The sequence below is a fragment of the Heptranchias perlo genome, chromosome 34 (genome assembly GCF_035084215.1).
Source record: "Heptranchias perlo isolate sHepPer1 chromosome 34, sHepPer1.hap1, whole genome shotgun sequence".
Classification (NCBI taxonomy): domain Eukaryota; kingdom Metazoa; phylum Chordata; class Chondrichthyes; order Hexanchiformes; family Hexanchidae; genus Heptranchias; species Heptranchias perlo.
In genome coordinates, this window is record NC_090358.1 from 1,341,779 (window position 1) to 1,360,507 (window position 18,729).

General features: G+C 49.5%; 1 protein-coding gene across 3 annotated transcripts in view; it reads right to left on the reverse strand.

Moving 5' to 3' along the window:
• The window catches only part of LOC137301679 (fibronectin type III and SPRY domain-containing protein 2), a 31,163-nt gene that overhangs the window by 11,456 nt on the left and 978 nt on the right, over positions 1-18,729 (reverse strand). For 2 of the 3 annotated variants that reach the window (XM_067971242.1, XM_067971240.1), the window contains exons 1-8: positions 17,544-17,655; positions 14,791-15,596; positions 13,570-13,665; positions 11,325-11,558; positions 10,395-10,417; positions 7,840-7,961; positions 5,963-6,124; positions 4,344-4,478 (exon numbers count right to left, since the gene is read on the reverse strand). In XM_067971242.1, coding sequence (XP_067827343.1) covers positions 4,344-4,478; positions 5,963-6,124; positions 7,840-7,961; positions 10,395-10,417; positions 11,325-11,558; positions 13,570-13,665; positions 14,791-15,546 — 1,528 coding nt within the window. In that variant the 5' untranslated portion in view covers positions 15,547-15,596; positions 17,544-17,655. Of the gene's footprint in view, positions 1-4,343; positions 4,479-5,962; positions 6,125-7,839; positions 7,962-10,394; positions 10,418-11,324; positions 11,559-13,569; positions 13,666-14,790; positions 15,597-17,543; positions 17,656-18,729 lie in introns of those variants that run through there. The other variant, XM_067971241.1, reaches the window with a different exon arrangement.

Below are 18,729 nucleotides of genomic sequence, written 5' to 3' on the forward strand. Positions count from 1 at the left end.
TGCCTTCCCCCAATTTAAAACATTTACTCCTGATTTAACTCTGTCCTTTTCCAAAATAATGCTAAAACTAACTGAATTGTGGTCACTATCCCCAATATGGTCACCCACTGTCACTTCACCCACTTGCCCATCTTCATTTCCCAGGACTAAATCTAGAATTGCATCCCCTCTTGTTGGGCTCGTCACGTACTGGCTAAAAAAGTTCTCCTGGACACCGATCAAGAATTTTGCGCCCTCTGTGCCCCTCACACTGTTTGAATCCCAGTTGATGTTAGGGTAGTTGAAGTCCCCTACTATTATTGCCCTCTTATTTTTGCACTCAGAAATTTGCCTACATATTTGTTCTTCTATCTCCCTTTCACTATTCGGGGGTCTATAGTTCACTCCTAGTAGTGTGACTGCCCCTTTTTTATTTCTTAGCTCAACCCATATGGCCTTGATTGATGATCCATTTAGCATATCATCCCTTCTCACAACTGGAATTGATTCTTTAACCAATAATGCTACCCCCCCTCCTTTTTTATCACCCACTCTATCCTGCCTGAAAACTCTATATCCAGGGATACTGAGCTGCCAATTATCCCCCTCTTTAAGCCAGGTTTCCATTATAGCAATGATATCATGCTGCCATGTGTCTATCTGTGCCCTTAGCTCATCTGCTTTGTTTGTAATACTCCTTGCATTGAAGTATATACCCTTTAACCCCATCAAATTCCTGTGCTGAACACTATTTAACCTTTGCTACTTTTGCCTTTCTGAGTTGCTAACTACGTCACTAACTGCTTTTCTACTTCCCGTTTCCTGGTCTGAATTTGTCCTATCTGTACCTGCCCTTTGGTTCCCATCCCCCTGCCATACTAGTTTAAACCCTTCCCAACAGAACTAGCAAATGCCCCCGCGAGGATATTGGTCCCAGTTCTGCTTGGGTGCAGCCCGTCCAGCTTGTACAGGTCCCGCCTTTCCCAGAATCGGTCCCAATGCCTCAGGAATTTAAACCCCTCCCTCCTACACCATCTCTCAAGCCACACATTCATCTGGTCTATTCTCCTATTTCTGCTCTCACTAGCACGTGGCACTGGGAGTAATCCTGAGATTACTCCCTTCGAGGTCCTGCTTTTTAATTTATTTCCTAACTCCCTATATTCTGCTTTCAGGACCTCATCCCTTTTTTTTAACCGATGTCATTGGTACCAATATGGACCATGACCTCTGGCTGTTCACCCTCCCCCTTCAGAATGTCCTGCAGCCGCTCCGTGACATCCTTGACCCTAGCACCAGGGAGGCAACATACCATCCTGGAGTCACGTCTACAGCCGCAGAAACACCTATCTGTTCCCCTTACGATGGAATCCCCTATCACTATTGCTCTCCCATTCTTTTTCCTCCACTCCTGTGCAGCTGAGTCACTCGTGGTGCCACGGTCTTGGCTCTTGCTGCTTTCCCCTGATAAGCCATCTCCCCCAACAATATCCAAAGCGGAATATCTGTTTGAGAGGGAGATGGCCCCATGGGACTCCTGCTCTACCTGCCTAGTCCTTTTACTCTGCCTGGCAGTCACCCATTTCCTTTCTGCCTGCGTAATCTTTACCTGCGGTGTGACCACTTCACTGAACGTGCTATCCATGATAATCTCAGTATTGCGGATTCTCCACAGTGAATCCTCCCGCAGCTCCAGCTCCGAAATGCGGTTAACCAGTAGCTGCAGCTGGACACACTTCCTGCACACATGGTCGCCAGGGACACCTGTAGTGTCCATGACTTCCCACATAGTGCAGGAGGAGCATATCACGGGTGTGAGCTCTGCTGCCATGACTTGCCTTAGATTAAGCTCATTAGTTACTCCCTTTAAGGAGTTTACTCCTTTAAATTACTCTTAATTTAGAGAATGTTAACTACACTAGGGACCTTGATTCACTAAAAAACGCTACTTGCTATAACTAAATTAAGTTTAGTTTTTTTATATGAAAAAAATTTAGTTTTATGCTATAAATTACTGAGCCCACAGTCCTAAGAAAGAAGAAAACAGAAGAGATACTCACCACCAACCACCTACCTGCCTTACCTGTGACGTCACACCGCAGTTTTGTTTTGTTGTTGCTGTGACCCGCTCTCGGTACGCCCCTCTCCGCTCTCGGTGCGCCCCTCTCCGCTCTCGGTGCGCCCCTCTCCGCTCTCGGTGCGCCCCTCTCCGCTCTCGGTGCGCCCCTCTCCGCTCTCGGTGCGCCCCTCTCCGCTCTCGGTGCGCCCCTCTCCGCTCTCGGTGCGCCCCTCTCCGCTCTCGGTGCGCCCCTCTCCGCTCTCGGTGCGCCCCTCTCCGCTCTCGGTGCGCCCCTCTCCGCTCTACTGGCTAAACAAATGCACCTCACCCCTTACTGCACCGAATCCCCTCACTCACCAAATTCCCAATTATAGACTCTATTGAAACCAGACTCCGTCGAAAGCTGCTACCCCGTGCTCCCTCACTCCATGTCTCACTGTGTATTTACCTGTTGCCCGGTGTCTTGCAGTGTATTTACCTGTTGCCGGGTGTCTCGTGGTGTATTTACCTGTTGCCGGGTGTCTCGCGGTGTATTTACCCGTTGCTGGGTGTCTCCTGGTGTATTTACCTGTTGCCGGGTGTCTCACGGTGTATTTACCTGTTGCCGGGTGTCTCACGGTGTATCTACCTGTTGCTGGGTGTCTCCCAGTGTATTTACCTGTTGCCGGGTGTCTCGTGGTGTATTTACCTGTTGCCGGGTGTTTCGCGGTGTATTTACCTGTTGCCGGGTGTCTCGCAGTGTATTTACCTGTTGCCGGGTGTTTCGCGGTGTATTTACCTGTTGCCCGGTGTTTCGCGGTGTATTTACCTGTTGCCGGGTGTTTCGCGGTGTATTTACCTGTCGCCCGGTGTTTCGCGGTGTATTTACCTGTTGCCGGGTGTTTCGCGGTGTATTTACCTGTTGCCGGGTGTTTCGCGGTGTATTTACCTGTTGCCCGGTGTTTCGCGGTGTATTTACCTGTTGCCGGATGTCTCGCGGTGTATTTACCTGTTTCCGGGTGTTTCGCGGTGTATTTACCTGTTGCCCGGTGTTTCGCGGTGTATTTACCTGTTGCCGGGTGTTTCGCGGTGTATTTACCTGTTGCCGGATGTCTCGCGGTGTATTTACCTGTTGCCCGGTGTCTCGCGGTGTATTTACCTGTTGCCGGGTGTCTCGCGGTGTATTTACCTGTTGCTGGGTGTCTCGCGGTGTATTTACCTGTTGTCGGGTGTCTCCTGGTGTATTTACCTGTTGCCGGGTGTGTCTTGGTGTATTTACCTGTTGCTGGGTATCTCCAGGTGTATTTACCTGTTGCCCGGTGTTTCGTGGTGTATTTATCTGTTGCCGGGTGTCTCCTGGTGTATTTACCTGTTGCCCAGTGTTCGCGGTGTATTTACCTGTTGCCCGGTGTTTCACGGTGTATTTACCTGTTGCCCGGTGTCTCGCGGTGTATTTACCTGTTGCCCGGTGTTTCGCGGTGTATTTACCTGTTGCCGGGTGTCTCGCGGTGTATTTACCTGTTGTCGGGTGTCTCCTGGTGTATTTACCTGTTGCTGGGTGTGTCTTGGTGTATTTACCTGTTGCTGGGTATCTCCAGGTGTATTTACCTGTTGCCCGGTGTTTCGTGGTGTATTTATCTGTTGCCGGGTGTCTCGCGGTGTATTTACCTGTTGCCTGGTGTCTCCTGGTGTATTTACCTGTTGCCCAGTGTTCGCGGTGTATTTACCTGTTGCCCGGTGTTTCACGGTGTATTTACCTGTTGCCCGGTGTCTCGCGGTGTATTTACCTGTTGCCCGGTGTTTTGCGGTGTATTTACCTGTTGCCCGGTGTCTCGCGGTGTATTTACCTGTTGCCCGGTGTTTTGCGGTGTATTTACCTGTTGCCCGGTGTTTTGCGGTGTATTTACCTGTTGCCCGGTGTTTTGCGGTGTATTTACCTGTTGCCCGGTGTTTCGCGGTGTATTTACCTGTTGCCCGGTGTTTCGCGGTGTATTTACCTATAGCCCAGTGTTCGCGGTGTATTTACCTGTTGCCCGGTGTCTCGCAGTGTATTTACCTGTTGCCCGGTGTCTCGCGGTGTATTTACCTGTTGCCCGGTGTCTCGCGGTGTATTTATCTGTTGCCCGGTGTCTCGCGGTGTATTTACCTGTTGCCCGGTGTCTCGCGGTGTATTTACCTGTTGCCCGGTGTCTCGCGGTGTATTTACCTGTTGCCCAGTGTCTCGCGGTGTATTTACCTGTTGCCCGGTGTCTCGCGGTGTATTTACCTGTTGCCCGGTGTATCGCGGTGTATTTACCTGTTGCCCGGTGTCTCGCGGTGTATTTACCTGTTGTGTGCTCGGCCCGGTCACTGGCAGGACTTGTCCCGGTGGAGTTCGAGGCCGTGACCCAGAATTGATAGGCCGTGTTTGGCTGCAGGTTCCTGACGGTACAATACATTTCCTTCACCTTCACCGATGAGTCTGCGGAGCAACGAGGCGAATGGGCAGCAATTATTTGGAGGAATCGGTATCAGTGCTGCGGCTGGTACACCAGGGTCACACAGCCCTTCTCATCCTCACCCACACACTGAGATTCAGGGTTATGTGTGAGCTCCGGGCGTCTCCCGGGAGAGGGGAGCGGGAGGGGAGGGGTTTCTAGCATTTGCTGTTTGCTCATATTCACGGGAGCAGCTCCCAGCATCCTCCACATTCTCCTGCATTATTTCCCATGAGGAACGAACCAAATCTCAGCAACGGTGGAGAAACAGATGAATCTTATTGGGGACCAATGCAGATTGTTGCACTGTGAATTAAATATTGTGCATATTAATTACAGAACGATTTTAATTGAATGAGCCGGGGGTAACACTGACTGATTCAGGACATTGCAGTGAGGTGATTTCAGGCTGTGATCTCGAGACAAGTCTGAGGAACTGGACCTGAGCAAAACACTGGTCAGTCCAAACACAGAGACCTGTGTGGAGAACGGAGGAGAGTGTGGGGGTTGACGAGGGCACAGGGAAGAGCAGCAGGAATTACTCCAAGTGATAGAGAGTTGGGCCACGAGGAAAGATTAAACAAGCTCAGTCTCCACAGGAGTATCTGGGCTCATGGTCGCATGGGCGCCTTAACAAGGAACATTATCGGCCCCCCGCACTCACATCTCAAGTTACTGACACCAACAGATCTCGGAGATCTGATTGAGGATTTATCCACCAATGAGGTAACAGCCCTTCCCCAATCTCCAGGCCCAGGAGATTCCGTCAGGACTGCATTGATGGGATTCTCGGGCTGAGTCTCCTGGACTAGAGAATCAACACTCAGTGTGTCAGACAGTAAGTATCTTAGATAAATGCTGAACATCCCTGTAAAATCGCAGGACCTGGAGTCATTAATGTAAAGCAGTGAAACACCGCTGGGAGTAAACAGCCAGGCAGGTGAAGCAGGGTTCGGAGCCCAGGATGGGGACAGTTGGATTATTGCACCAGCTGGAATGTGGGACCAGATGCCAGGATTCCGGTCGGTTTCTCTATCGTCACCAGTTTCCTCTGCCCGTCTCCCCGTGTCAAGTGGGCAGTTCCTGGGCCTCTGCCTCTCACCAATTCCCTCTCACAAGGCCTCATTGGAACTCTCGCCATCTGAGAGCAGGTGTCAGTATCACCGGGCGCCAGATCTCACCCAGAAAAGGCTGGGGGCGGGAGCAGATGTGAGTCGCTCGGCCTTGTAAGGGCGCATCGAGGCAGGGGCTGTCAGCAAGCCCACCCTGCCATTCTGATCACCCCGTCCCCGGGATTTGGCAGAGTGGAACTCCCAGACTCTGGGGGGCGCAGGAGCGTTAGAACACACGAAGGGTCAAAGGCCAGTGATGGGCCTTGAGCTTCCTGTTCTAATTACTCGGGTGTGAGACCTCACTTCACCATCTGAATTCAGTTATCAGATCTCAGATCTACCCCTCAGTCACAAACCTGCTGACTCCTCGTGTTGCTGTGCACTGTCTCCTGGCTGTTGTCTGTAGTACAGCTGATAATGTTCCACAGTATCATCTGCTGAAAGGCTCCAGCGGACCCACACTGAGGTGGCTGTTGCTGTATCACGAGCCTGAGGGCACATCGAAGGGGCAGAAGGTGCTGCACAGAGACCAAATACAGAAAGACAGAGACCCAATTACAGCTCTACACCTTCACAATTAAACTATCGACCCATCAAACGATGGGGAGACTCTTCCTGTAACTCATTAACCTAGTGATGGGGAGACTCTCCCTGTACCTCATTAACCCAGTGATGGGGAGACTCTCCCTGTAACTCATTAACCCAGTGATGGGGGAGACTCTCCCTGTACCTCATTAACCCAGTAATGGGGAGACTCTCCCTGTAACTCATTAACCCGGTGATGGGAGACTCTCCCTGTACCTCATTAACCCAGTAATGGGGAGACTCTCCCTGTAACTCATTAACCCGGTGATGGGGAGACTCTCCCTGTAACTCATTAACCCAGTGATGGGGAGACTCTCCCTGTAACTCATTAACCCGGTGATGGGAGACTCTCCCTGTAACTCATTAACCTAGTGATGGGGAGACTCTCCCTATAACTCATTAACCCAGTAATGGGGAGACTCTCCCTGTAACTCATTAACCCGGTGATGGGAGACTCTCCCTGTAACTCATTAACCTGGTGATGGGGGAGACTCTCCCTGTAACTCATTAACCTGGTGATGGGGGAGACTCTCCCTGTAACTCATTAACCCGGTGATGGGAGACTCTCCCTGTAACTCATTAACCCGGTGATGGGGAGACTCTCCCTGTAACTCATTAACCTAGTGATGGGGGAGACTCTCCCTGTAACTCATTAACCCGGTGATGGGAGACTCTCCCTGTAACTCATTAACCTAGTGATGGGGAGACTCTCCCTATAACTCATTAACCCAGTAATGGGGAGACTCTCCCTGTAACTCATTAACCCGGTGATGGGAGACTCTCCCTGTAACTCATTAACCTGGTGATGGGGGAGACTCTCCCTGTAACTCATTAACCCGGTGATGGGAGACTCTCCCTGTAACTCATTAACCCAGTGATGGGGAGACTCTCCCTGTAACTCATTAACCTGGTGATGGGGGAGACTCTCCCTGTAACTCATTAACCCGGTGATGGGGAGACTCTCCCTGTAACTCATTAACCCAGTGATGGGAGACTCTCCCTGTAACTCATTAACCTGGTGATGGGGGAGACTCTCCCTGTAACTCATTAACCCAGTGATGGGGGAGACTCTCCCTGTAACTCATTAACCCGGTGATGGGAGACTCTCCCTGTAACTCATTAACCTGGTGATGGGGGAGACTCTCCCTGTAACTCATTAACCCGGTGATGGGAGACTCTCCCTGTAACTCATTAACCTAGTGATGGGGGAGACTCTCCCTGTAACTCATTAACGGGTGACATCATCCCATCCTAACTCCGTGGTTGGACGTGGCCGCCACTCAGAGAGCGGAGACTTCTTCAACGCGCCCTGAAACTGATCGGAAATTATACAGAGGCTTCCCCCGGGGAAACCACGTGTCGATTGGCTCGGTCAGAAATTCCTGGCCCCACAAAGGCAAAAATTGTGTGTGTGTGTGAGTGTGTGAGTGAGTGGGTGTGTTTGTGTGTGTGTGTGTGTGTGGGTGAGTGAGTGGGTGTGTTTGTGTGTGTGTGTGTGTGTGGGTGAGTGAGTGGGTGTGTTTGTGTGTGAGTGTGTGAGTGTGTGGGTGTGTTTGTGTGAGTGAGTGGGTGTGTGTGTGTGAGTGAGTGGGTGTGTTTGTGTGAGTGAGTGGGTGTGAGTGTAAATGAGTGAGTGTTGCTCACATACCTGGGATGCTGCTGATCGAGTCTATTAATCGCTGAACCTCGGACATATCTGTTGGGAACTTCTCAAATTCTATTGTTGTTGGAAGCTCTGGGTTGAAGTCCACTCGGAGAAACTCTTCCAGTCTGTTGGTTAATAGAAAGAGCAGAGTGAGTGAAGGTAACGGAGGGTTTACTGGGACTCAGTTTACAGGTGGGCATCCTCAGGTACTTCACTCAGGTGGGCATCAGGTACCTCACTCAGGTGGGCATCAGGTACCTCACTCAGGTTGGGCATTCAGATACTTCACTCAGGTGGGCATCAGGTACTTCACTCAGGTTGGGCATTCAGGTACTTCACTCAGGTAGGCATTCAGGTACTTCACTCAGGTTGGGCATTCAGGTACCTCACTCAGGTTGGGCATTCAGGTACCTCACTCAGGTTGGGCATTCAGGTACCTCACTCAGGTTGGGCATTCAGATACTTCACTCAGGTTGGGCATTCAGGTACCTCACTCAGGTTGGGCATTCAGATACTTCACTCAGGTTGGGCATTCAGGTACCTCACTCAGGTTGGGCATTCAGGTACTTCACTCAGGTTGGGCATTCAGGTACCTCACTCAGGTTGGGCATTCAGATACTTCACTCAGGTTGGGCATTCAGGTACTTCACTCAGGTAGGCATCCTCAGGTACGAATCTAGGCAGCGAGTGCCACCTGAAGAACTGAACGAGAGCCCTAATCCTGTCCCCGACCCACACCAGGTGTAGAAACCCGGCACAGTTTGCTCCGCCCTAACCCAGGGGTATTGGGCCAATCTGTGGTGCCCTCACTGCCGCCCTGACTCAGCAGACACGGGTCAAACATTTGTCCCTCTCCTGAAGGTGCTGCACGTGTTAGGGTGCTGGTCACCAGTCGGTTCCCAGGCCGTGTGCCCATTCTGAATGTGGCTATTGGACCGTGTGTGAATCACAATAATCCCGGTCCTGTCCTCACCCGACAGGAGCGTTTTCCAGAAGGAGTCACTGAACAGCGGTCAGGATCAGGAGCGTTGGCTGATTTTTTCCCCTTTCTAAGCCAGGAACGCTGTGTCCAATGGTAGCTCCTCCCTCCCTCGCTACAATCCCAGCTCAGACCGCAGTATCAACCTGCTGCCCTCTCGATCTGCCCCACACGATGGGCTGTGTTTAACCAGTAAACCAGTAACACGGCTCTTTCCTGACAATTCCTCCAAAATACAGTCCCAAATATTAAATAAATCCCACCTGGACCTACCCTAGTAAAAATAATAGGATAGATATTACAATTGGTGATTATCTCGCTGGCACCAATCTCCCCTCTGTGTTATTTTAATCCAGTTGCGATATTTAATCCATTTCCCATGTTAGCACAGTGAGGGGAGGAACTCGTTAACACTGAACTGCACCCGTCAGAATTTTCACCCTAATGTTACCGTTTGTTCTCATCAAACTGAGGCATTCAGGAATAGAACAGTTTTTACTTTTTTTGCACCCAGTATCAGTATCGATAGTAAATGCAAAATAATGCTCACACTGCACTGCCCATCGAAAGGACTGAAGTCGCCCTTTCAATGGGAGACGGGAGAATTCCTGTTTTGCGTTAACAAAATCGAGCGAACACGTGGCTTTGCAAAAAGCAATTTCTGAGAATGCAATTTCATTAACAGCCCGTTAATTAGGCTCCAAAATAGCCACAACTCCTATTTTTCCTTCAAGGAGCAATTTCAAGCCCAAGACACCTTGACCCCCAGGGTCAGAGCTGCTGCCCCTCCTGTACCAGTGCGGCTTTTCCATTTCCCTCACCAGCCGCCCTGCCACCTCTCTGAGCAAGATCACCCAGTTAGTGCTGGTCTGTGGACAGTTTTGTGATTGGGTTTATGTCCACCAGGACTGGACTAAGTGCAGGAAATTGGGACTAGCTTAGTGGTATAAACTGGGCGACATGGACATGTTGGGCCGAAGGGCCTGTTTCCATGTTGTAACTTCTATGATTCTATGATTCTATGACTATAAGAAGTGGAAATGTGCTCCAATCAGCTCCCCTCAATGGCCACAAAATTATAATTACAAAAATTAAGAGACATCAGGGAAAATGTAGACAGAATCAAACGGTTGGAATGTTCCAGTACGAGTTCAGTAAGCAGAGATCCCGCATGTGAGGAGCCAGCGGCCTCGTCAGACCAAAGAATTAAGTTTTACTCTGAACTTTCACCGGTAAACTGGATAGTTGAGAAACGGATCCCACAGATACAGTGAGCATTCCAGTGTTACCAGGTACAGTCTGGGCCATGCCAATGTTATCAGATACAGTGAGCCATTCCAGTGTTACCAGATACAGTGAGCCATTCCAGTGTTACCAGATACACTCTGGGCCATTCCAGTGTTACCAGATACAGTGAGCCATTCCAGTGTTACCAGATACAGTGAGCCATTCCAGTGTTACCAGGTAGATTCTGGGCCATTCCAGTGTTACCAGATACAGTGAGCCATTCCAGTGTTACCAGGTAGATTCTGGGCCATTCCAGTGTTACGAGTTACACTCTGGGCTATTCCAGTGTTACCTGGCCAGTGTTGTTTGTCCATTCTATAATTACGCAAAAAGAAAGAAGATTCAGAACTCTTCACAAAATGCCTGACTCTTACTGAACAAAAGCAGCTAAATTATCTTCCAAACAGATAATAGGAATTACATCAAGAAATCAACTGGTGCGTGTACTTTATTCTCCTGAACCCTGACAGGGCATAGAAACTTCTGCCAGAGCACCCCTTAACAGGTCCTGAGGAGATCTTTGAGACAGAGTGAGAATCCCAGAGAGAGTGAGAATCCCAGAGAGTGAGTGAATCCCAGAGAGAGTGAGTCCCAGAGAGTGAGAGAATCCTAGAGTGAGTATCCCAGAGTGTGAGAATCCCAGAGTGAGAGAATCCCAGAGAGAGAGTATCCCAGAGAGTGAGAATCCCAGAGAGTGAGAATCCCAGAGAGTGAGTATCCCAGAGAGTGAGAATCCCAGAGAGTGAGAATCCCAGAGAGTGAGAGTGAGAATCCCAGAGTGAGAGTGAGAATCCCAGAGTGAGAGTGAGAATCCCAGAGAGTGAGAATCCCAGAGTGAGTATCCCAGAGTGAGAATCCCAGAGAGAGTGAGAATCCCAGAGTGAGAGTGAATCCCAGAGTGAGAGTGAATCCCAGAGAGTGAGAATCCCAGAGAGTGAGAATCCCAGAGAGAGTGAATCCCAGAGAGTGAGAATCCCAGAGAGTGAGAATCCCAGAGAGAGTGAATCCCAGAGAGTGAGAATCCCAGAGAGTGAGAATCCCAGAGAGTGAGAATCCCAGAGAGAGTGAATCCCAGAGAGTGAGAATCCCAGAGAGAGTGAATCCCAGAGAGTGAGAATCCCAGAGAGTGAGAATCCCAGAGAGTGAGAATCCCAGAGAGTGAGAATCTGCAATCATCTAACAAGAGTTACAGAAACGTCAGACAACATCGATCTGCATTCACCTTCAGAAAGGTTTGCTTGTCCTCAGTCTTGAACAGCTCGTCAGTGGACTCTATCAGTTCTTTATACAGGTCCATGCTCTGCCCACAGCTCACCAGCTCCCCGTACAACCTCTCCAGTTTCAGTTTCTTCTCCGCCTCCAGTCCCTCGCTCCTGTCTTCATAACGCTGCACTAGAAACTGCATCAAATCATCATACTGCAGCTCTAAGTAATGCTCCTGTTTACCGATGTTCTCCTGTTTGTCCAAACATAATTTGGTATTAAAAATGGTGTTTGAGTCTCAGTGTAGAACTGAGAGTACAGAGCCAGACAGTCCCAAGCTTCACCCCATAGCCCTCGCTGTCTGAGGCAGCTATAAAGGGTCAAAGCCTCAGAACTAGGGAGGGGAAAAATCAGCCAGGATTCCTGTGGGAATGTTGCGTGGGACATGATTGGGCTCAGCTGTGACGCCTTCTATAGTCAAATAGCCTGCTGACAGTCATTTTCTCGACTCATTCATGATGAATGGCCACATGGGTGAGGTATTGGAGGGCAATGTGTGCCCATGGAACTGTACCCCAGCGAGAGTCAGTGCCCATGGAACTGTACCCCAGCGAGAGTCAGTGCCCATGGAACTGTACCCCAGCGAGAGTCAGTGCCCATGGAACTGTACCCCAGCGAGAGTCAGTGCCCATGGAACTTTACCCCAGCGAGAGTCAGTGCCCATGGAACTGTACCCCAGCGAGAGTCAATGCCCATAGAACTGTACCCCAATGAGAGTCACTGCCCATGGAACTGTACCCCAGTGAGAGTCAGTGCCCATGGAACTGTACCCCAGCGAGAGTCAATGCCCATAGAACTGTACCCCAATGAGAGTCACTGCCCATGGAACTGTACCCCAATGAGAGTCAGTGCCCATGGAACTGTACCCCAGTGAGAGTCAGTGCCCATGGAACTGTATCCCAGTGAGAGTCAGTGCCCATGGAACTGTACCCCAGTGAGAGTCAGTGCCTATGGAACTGTACCCCAGTGAGAGTCAGTGCCCATGGAACTGTACCCCAGTGAGAGTCAGTGCCCATGGAACTGTACCCCAGTGAGAGTCAGTGCCCATGGAACTGTATCCCAGCGAGAGTCAGCAACTTCTGAACCGGAGCAGTGGGGAGTAAAGGAAAGGAAATTGGATAAACACTTTGTTGTACACTCAAAACCTCAGCCCGGAATGTACCTGATCCAATGGTGGTACTCAGTGCTTGCTGAGAATGGCCATGGGGTTATAGGGACACAGGAACAGGAGGAGGCCATTCAGCCCCTCGAGCCTGTTCCGCCATTCAATTAAATCATGGCCGATCTGTACCTCAACTCCATTTACCCGCCTTGGTTCCGCAACCCTTAGTCCCCTCACCCAACAAAAATCTATTGATCTCAGTCTTGAAAATTTCAATTGACCCCCAGAATCCGCAGCCTTTTGCAGAGACAGTTTCAGATTTTCACTCCCCTTTGTGAAAAGGAGCTTCCTGACTTCACCCCTGAACGGCCTGGCTTTAATTTTAAGATTATGTCCCTTTTTTTGAACTCTCCTGCCAGAGGAAATAGTTTCTCTCTATCTACACTATCGAAACCTTTTATCATTTTAAACACCTCGATTAGATCACCCCTCAATCTTCTAAACTCAAGGGAATATACAAATCTGGTTTATGCAGCCTGTCCCCATAATTTAATCCTCTCAGCCCCGGGGTATCAGACTGGTGACGTCACCCACTTGGTTATTATGATCCGGGTTATTAAAGAATGAAAACCTTGTATTTACACAGTGACTTTCACCACCTCAGGACGGCCCAAAATGTTTTACAGCCAATGAAGTATTTTTAAAAGTGTGGTCACTGTTGTAATGTAGGAAACACGACAGACAATTTGAGCAAAGCAAGATCCCACAAACAGCAATACGATAACGATCAGATAATGTGTTTTTATATTGATGTTGGTTGAGGGGTAAATATTGTCCCAGGACACCGGGGAGAACTCCGCCCCCACCCCGCGCTCTTCTTCAAAATAGGGGCTTTTATGTTCACCTGAGAGGGCAGGTGAGGCCTTGGTTTAACATCTCATCCGAAAGACGGCACCTCCCTACTGCCAGGTGCAAGTGTTAAAGGAGGGGTGTGGGTCACCTCACTATCACAGTGAGGTGACCCACTTCCAGGTGAAGCAGTAGATGAAGTTTATTCACTGAAGACTGAACGAGGCGGGGGATTGTACAACATTAAACTTACTTCGACAGTGACAAAGATTTCTTCCAGATGATTAGCAAATGTCTCCATCTGAATCAGTTGCTGCTCGAGCTTCTTCACTTTGGTCTGACACTCGAGCTGAAAAACGAGAAACAAAATTCTGAAGTGAGTGGAACACGGGCCCGCTACCACGGTAACCTGTCACTCTAGCGGCTTCAACATTTTTCTATTTCCTTTTTCTCCCTCACCTGCCAAATATTTCCCGTTCCCACCTCTGATGCGTTGGCTGCTCACTGGAGTACAGATCCACAGGTGCCTGACACAGTCCCCGTGCATCAGCCTCAAGTGCTGGCACACTATTCAACCGAGGGGGGATCACAGTGGAGCCTGATCCTCGTGTGAGGTCTGTCCGCATTCACTTCACTAGACAGCGATCTGGAGTGGAAAGCTGGGCAGATTTAACCCTCCCCACCCCAGGGGAACTGAAGCTAGCATCAGTGCCTCTATCTCTGTCCCAGCTGAGATTGACTAACTCAGCACAGACCTGGGATCTTTTTGTCTTTATGACTCAGCTACAAACTGGATAAGCAGGTCAGAGGCTGGGTATTCTATGACGAGTGACTCACCTCCTGACTCCCCAAAGCCTTTCCACCATCTACAAGGCACAAGTCAGGAGTGTGATGGAATACTCTCCACTTGCCTGGATGAGTGCAGCTCCAACAACACTCGAAGCTCGAAACCATCCAGGACAAAGCAGTCCATGTGATCAGCACCCCATCCACCACCCTAAACATTCACTCCCTTCACCACCGGCGCACGGTGGCTGCAGTGTGTACCATCCACAGGATGCACTGCAGCAACTCGCCAAGGCTTCTTCGACAGCACCTCCCAAACCCGCGACCTCTACCACCTAGAAGGACAAGAGCAGCAGGCACATGGGAACAACACCACCTGCACGTTCCCCTCCAAGTCACACACCATCCTGACTTGGAAATATATCGCCGTTCCTTCATCGTCGCTGGGTCAAAATCCTGGAACTCCCTTCCTAACAGCACTGTGGGAGAACCGTCACCACACAGACTGCAGCGGTTCAAGAAGGCGGCTCACCACCACCTTCTCAAGGGCAATTAGGGATGGGCAATAAATGCCGGCCTTGCCAGCAATGCCCACATCACAAGAATGATTTTTTAAAAACTTACTGCGTTATTGGTGGCCCTGTTTAGTTGTTCGCAGCAAGGTGTGAGATTGATTTACTGTCCATACCTGAGCAGCCTCTGCGGCCTCTGCCAGCGGGATCACTCGATGGTGAAAGTGGGAACCAAACAACTTTTCAAAAGCAGGAATTGGAATATTACAAGATTGGCAATAAACATCGGGGTTTGCGTCATCGGAACTCCCCTGGCTTTCCATTTCGCATTCAGTCCCTTTTGAACCATCCTTTCTGAGATGTCCGCGAGTCTCTGAGATCTTCCCCCCATATTCCGCTGTCTCACACTCTTCCAATCCACTTCGGTCCGACACTGGGCTAAAGACCCGATCACTGAGCTGACTCGCACTTTCTGAATACTCTACAATTTGCTGGAAGGGATCGAACTGCTCTTCCAGCGGGAGGATATTGGAAAATTCCATTAAATTCCCACCAGTTCCAAACTCTCCCTCTGGAAATTCCAAATAGATATCTTCGTGTCCATAGATATGGAGGCTCGGTGCCTGGGTGGGTAATTGTCTTGGTTCCTGCTGTTCCCAATTCTCCTCAATGCCTCGAGCCTCTGGCCCTGGATTCACATCTACTGAAGGTTTGTCGGCAAAAATCTCCAACCGTTCCCTGGGTTCATAGAGGTCCATGTGATAGAACTGAAATCCTCCCAGTTCCCTACCTGGTGCATTGCAATCGCCCCCTGACCCCTTGGATGTTGAAGTGTCTTCACTTGCGAGTTGCTCGTTGGGACTCTGAGTGTCCTCGGTGCCCTCAGTTGGCTCCCGTTGGGTGGGTGGGCCTCTTTTATCCGGGTTGTCCATCCTCTCTATGTGTGTAATGGAAACCAGCGGCTTCACCGTGAATTCAGAGCCTTAAGGGAGGACAAGAAATAATTACAGCCGAGCATAAGAAATGGTTCCTCAGCCCATCGGTCTCCGGGATCTCAGCTCCCCATTAAAGTATCTGTCTGTATGAAAGGTGTGTGCTCGTGTGTGTGCTCGTGTGTGTGTGTATTTGGGTGTGTTTGTGTGTGAGGGTGTGCGTTCGGGTGTGTGTGAGGGTGTGTATGTGTGAGGGTGTGAGATGGGTGTGCGTGAGGGTGTGTGTGTTTGAGGGTGTGTGTGTGTGTGTGTGTGTGTATGAGGGTGTCTGTGTGAGAGTGTATGTGTATGAAGGTATGTGTGAGGGTGTGTCTGTGAGGGTGTGTGTATAAGGGTGTGTGTGTATGAGGGTGTATATGAGGGTGTGTCTGTGAGGGTGTGTGTGTGAGGGTGTGTGTATGAGGGTGTGTGTATGAGGGTGTGTGTGAAGGTGTGTGAGTGTGTGTATGAGGGTGTGTGTATGAGGGTGTGTGTGAAGGTGTGTGAGTGTGTGTATGAGGGTGTGTGAGGGTGTGTATGAGTGTGTGTGTATGAGGGTGTGTGTGAGGGTGTGTGCGAGAGTGTGTATGAGGGGGTGTGTGTGAGCGTGTATGAGGGTGCGTGTGAGGGTGTGTATGAGGGTGTGTGTGAGCGTGTGCGAGAGTGTGTATGAGGGTGTGTGTGTGAGCGTGTGTGTGAGCGTGTGTGAGGGTGTGTGCGAGAGTGTGTGTGTTCAGAGGTGTTTCACTCTAGCTCACGGTCTTTATCTCTCTCTCTCTCGGGTATCCATGTTTCGGGAGGTGCCTGTGTGATATTTACCTTCTGTTCCTTTTGAATATTAATGTACCAGCAGTTTGTGACAGACGGTGACAGGGCCGCAGTAAACAGCGACACTGTAACTGATCTCATTTCAGCAACAGCCCCTCCTCACAAACACCTCAAAAAGCTTCGCCAATAAACCTGCAGCATCATTTCAAACTTATCTCAGCAGTTCTCAAGTTGATAAACAGAACACAATCTGTAAGAAATAATTTTACAAATTACCGCTCCTGGTTCCGAGCGTTCCCTGATGGTGTGTGGCGAATTTAGGCCCATTCCCGATATAACCTCCCGCTGTGTGAAGCTCATCACACGGGAGAACGAATTCAGAAAATCTACACCAAATGAATCATCATTTCAGCCTCCGATGAAAGATCCTTCTCTCACCTAGAATTACATTGAATTCACAGCACAGACACAGGCCATTCGGACCAACTGGTCTTTGCTGGCGTTAATACGCCCCAAGAGTCTCCTCTCACTCCAATGACCTCTTCCCACCCTGGCCCTGTATCCCTCCATTCCCTTCTCCCTCATGTATGCGTCTAGTCTCCAATCTCTCTCGGTCCCTACTGTTCTGGTCTCTATATGGTCATTGCTCCACATATTCCAGTCCACTTCCTCCTGGTGTTGAAACCATTAAGCCATTGTCCACTCTAGCTCTTCACCAGGATCTCAAAGCTGTGGAAATTCTCAGCTCCTTCAGGCCTCTCCTTCCTCCTGCAAACTACAAGCTTTTAGAACTGAAACGTGGCATCACATAAACCACTTTGTCTCCTCGAGTTATCGCCTCTCCGACACCTGATGTCTCACACTCACAGCCCATGCCCTGAGCTTCCAAACTTAAAATAATTCATGAAAGGAGACTGTGAGCAGCAAGAATGTTCAGTGGTCTCTTTAAACAAATATTTTCCTTACGTATAAAGAGGTAACATTCTGGAAGCACAAGTGGATCCCCAAGGCCTAAAAATAAATGCAAAGGTGTGACTTATATGCTCAACATTACGGTACATATTTAGGATTCATTCGTGTTCAGACTGCAGTTGTTCATTTGAAATGCAGCTCTGTGCAAAGACTGCCTTCCAGTGATTGAAATTCCGTTTCATTCACGCAGAAATAGAGCAAACAAGCAGCATTCATACCTGGTCAGGAATCAGAATTCCGGGATTTTTCTTTGCACTGTGTCTTGAGCCCCTTCACTTTCTCCCTCTATTCCTTGCTCCCTCCCTCTATTCCTCGCTCCCTCCCTCTCTCTCTCTCACCCAGGTTTTGGGAATCTGCCTGGGGTATATTTAGTCTGGCTCCAATTCCCTTTGAACGTTGATGTGCCAGCAGTTAGTGACAAATAGTGACAGAGACTGACCTTCAGCAAAGCCCCTCCTTATAGGCCAACTTGAGAAAGTGCAAACACCACACAGACCAACAAGGAATCAGCTCAGGGCTTTGTTTACGCTGATTATAAGTTTTTTCTTATGATGTAGACATAACAAAGGGTTTCAGCACAGCAAATCAGTGGCGAGTATTGTAGAGAACCAGGGAATCACTCCTTGTAAAAACAGACCTGCAGGAATTACATTGCAGGTCAGTCAGCACCTGAAAGAGAAAAGGTGTTCATACCTAGAATCATAGAATGGTTACAGCACAGAAGGAGGCCATTTGGCCCATCGTAGCTGTGCCAGCTCTTTGAAAGAGCGATCCAATTGGTCCCTCTCCCCCGCACTTTCCCCATAGCCCTGCAAATTGTTTCCCTTCAAGATATGCAAACATAAAAGGGAATCCAAGAGTCTTCTACAGGCACGTAAACAGTAAACGGGTAGTAAGAGGAGGGGTAGGGCCGATAAGGGACCAAAAAGGAGATCTACTCATGGAGACAGCGGGGATGGCCGAGGTACTAAATGAGTATGTTGCATCTGTCTTTACCAAGGAACAAGGTGCTGCCAGAGTCTCAGTAAAGGAAGATGTAGTTGAGATACTGGATGGGCTAAAAATTGATAATGAGGAGGTACTAGAAAGGCTAGCTGTACTTAAAGTAAATAAGTCATCCAGACCGGATGGGATGCATCCCAGGTTGCCGAGGGAAATAAGGGTGGAAATTGTGGAGGTACTGGCCTTAATCTTCCAAACATCCACCGGGGTGGTGCCAGAAGACTGGAGAATTGCAAATGTTACACTCTTGTTCAAAAAAGGGTGTAAGGATAAACCCAGCAACTATAGGCCAGTCAGTTTAACCTCAGTGGTGGGGAAACTTTTAGAAACGATAATCCGGGACAGAATTAGTAGTCACTTGGACAAGTGTGGATTGATTAGGGAAAGTCAGCACAGATTTGT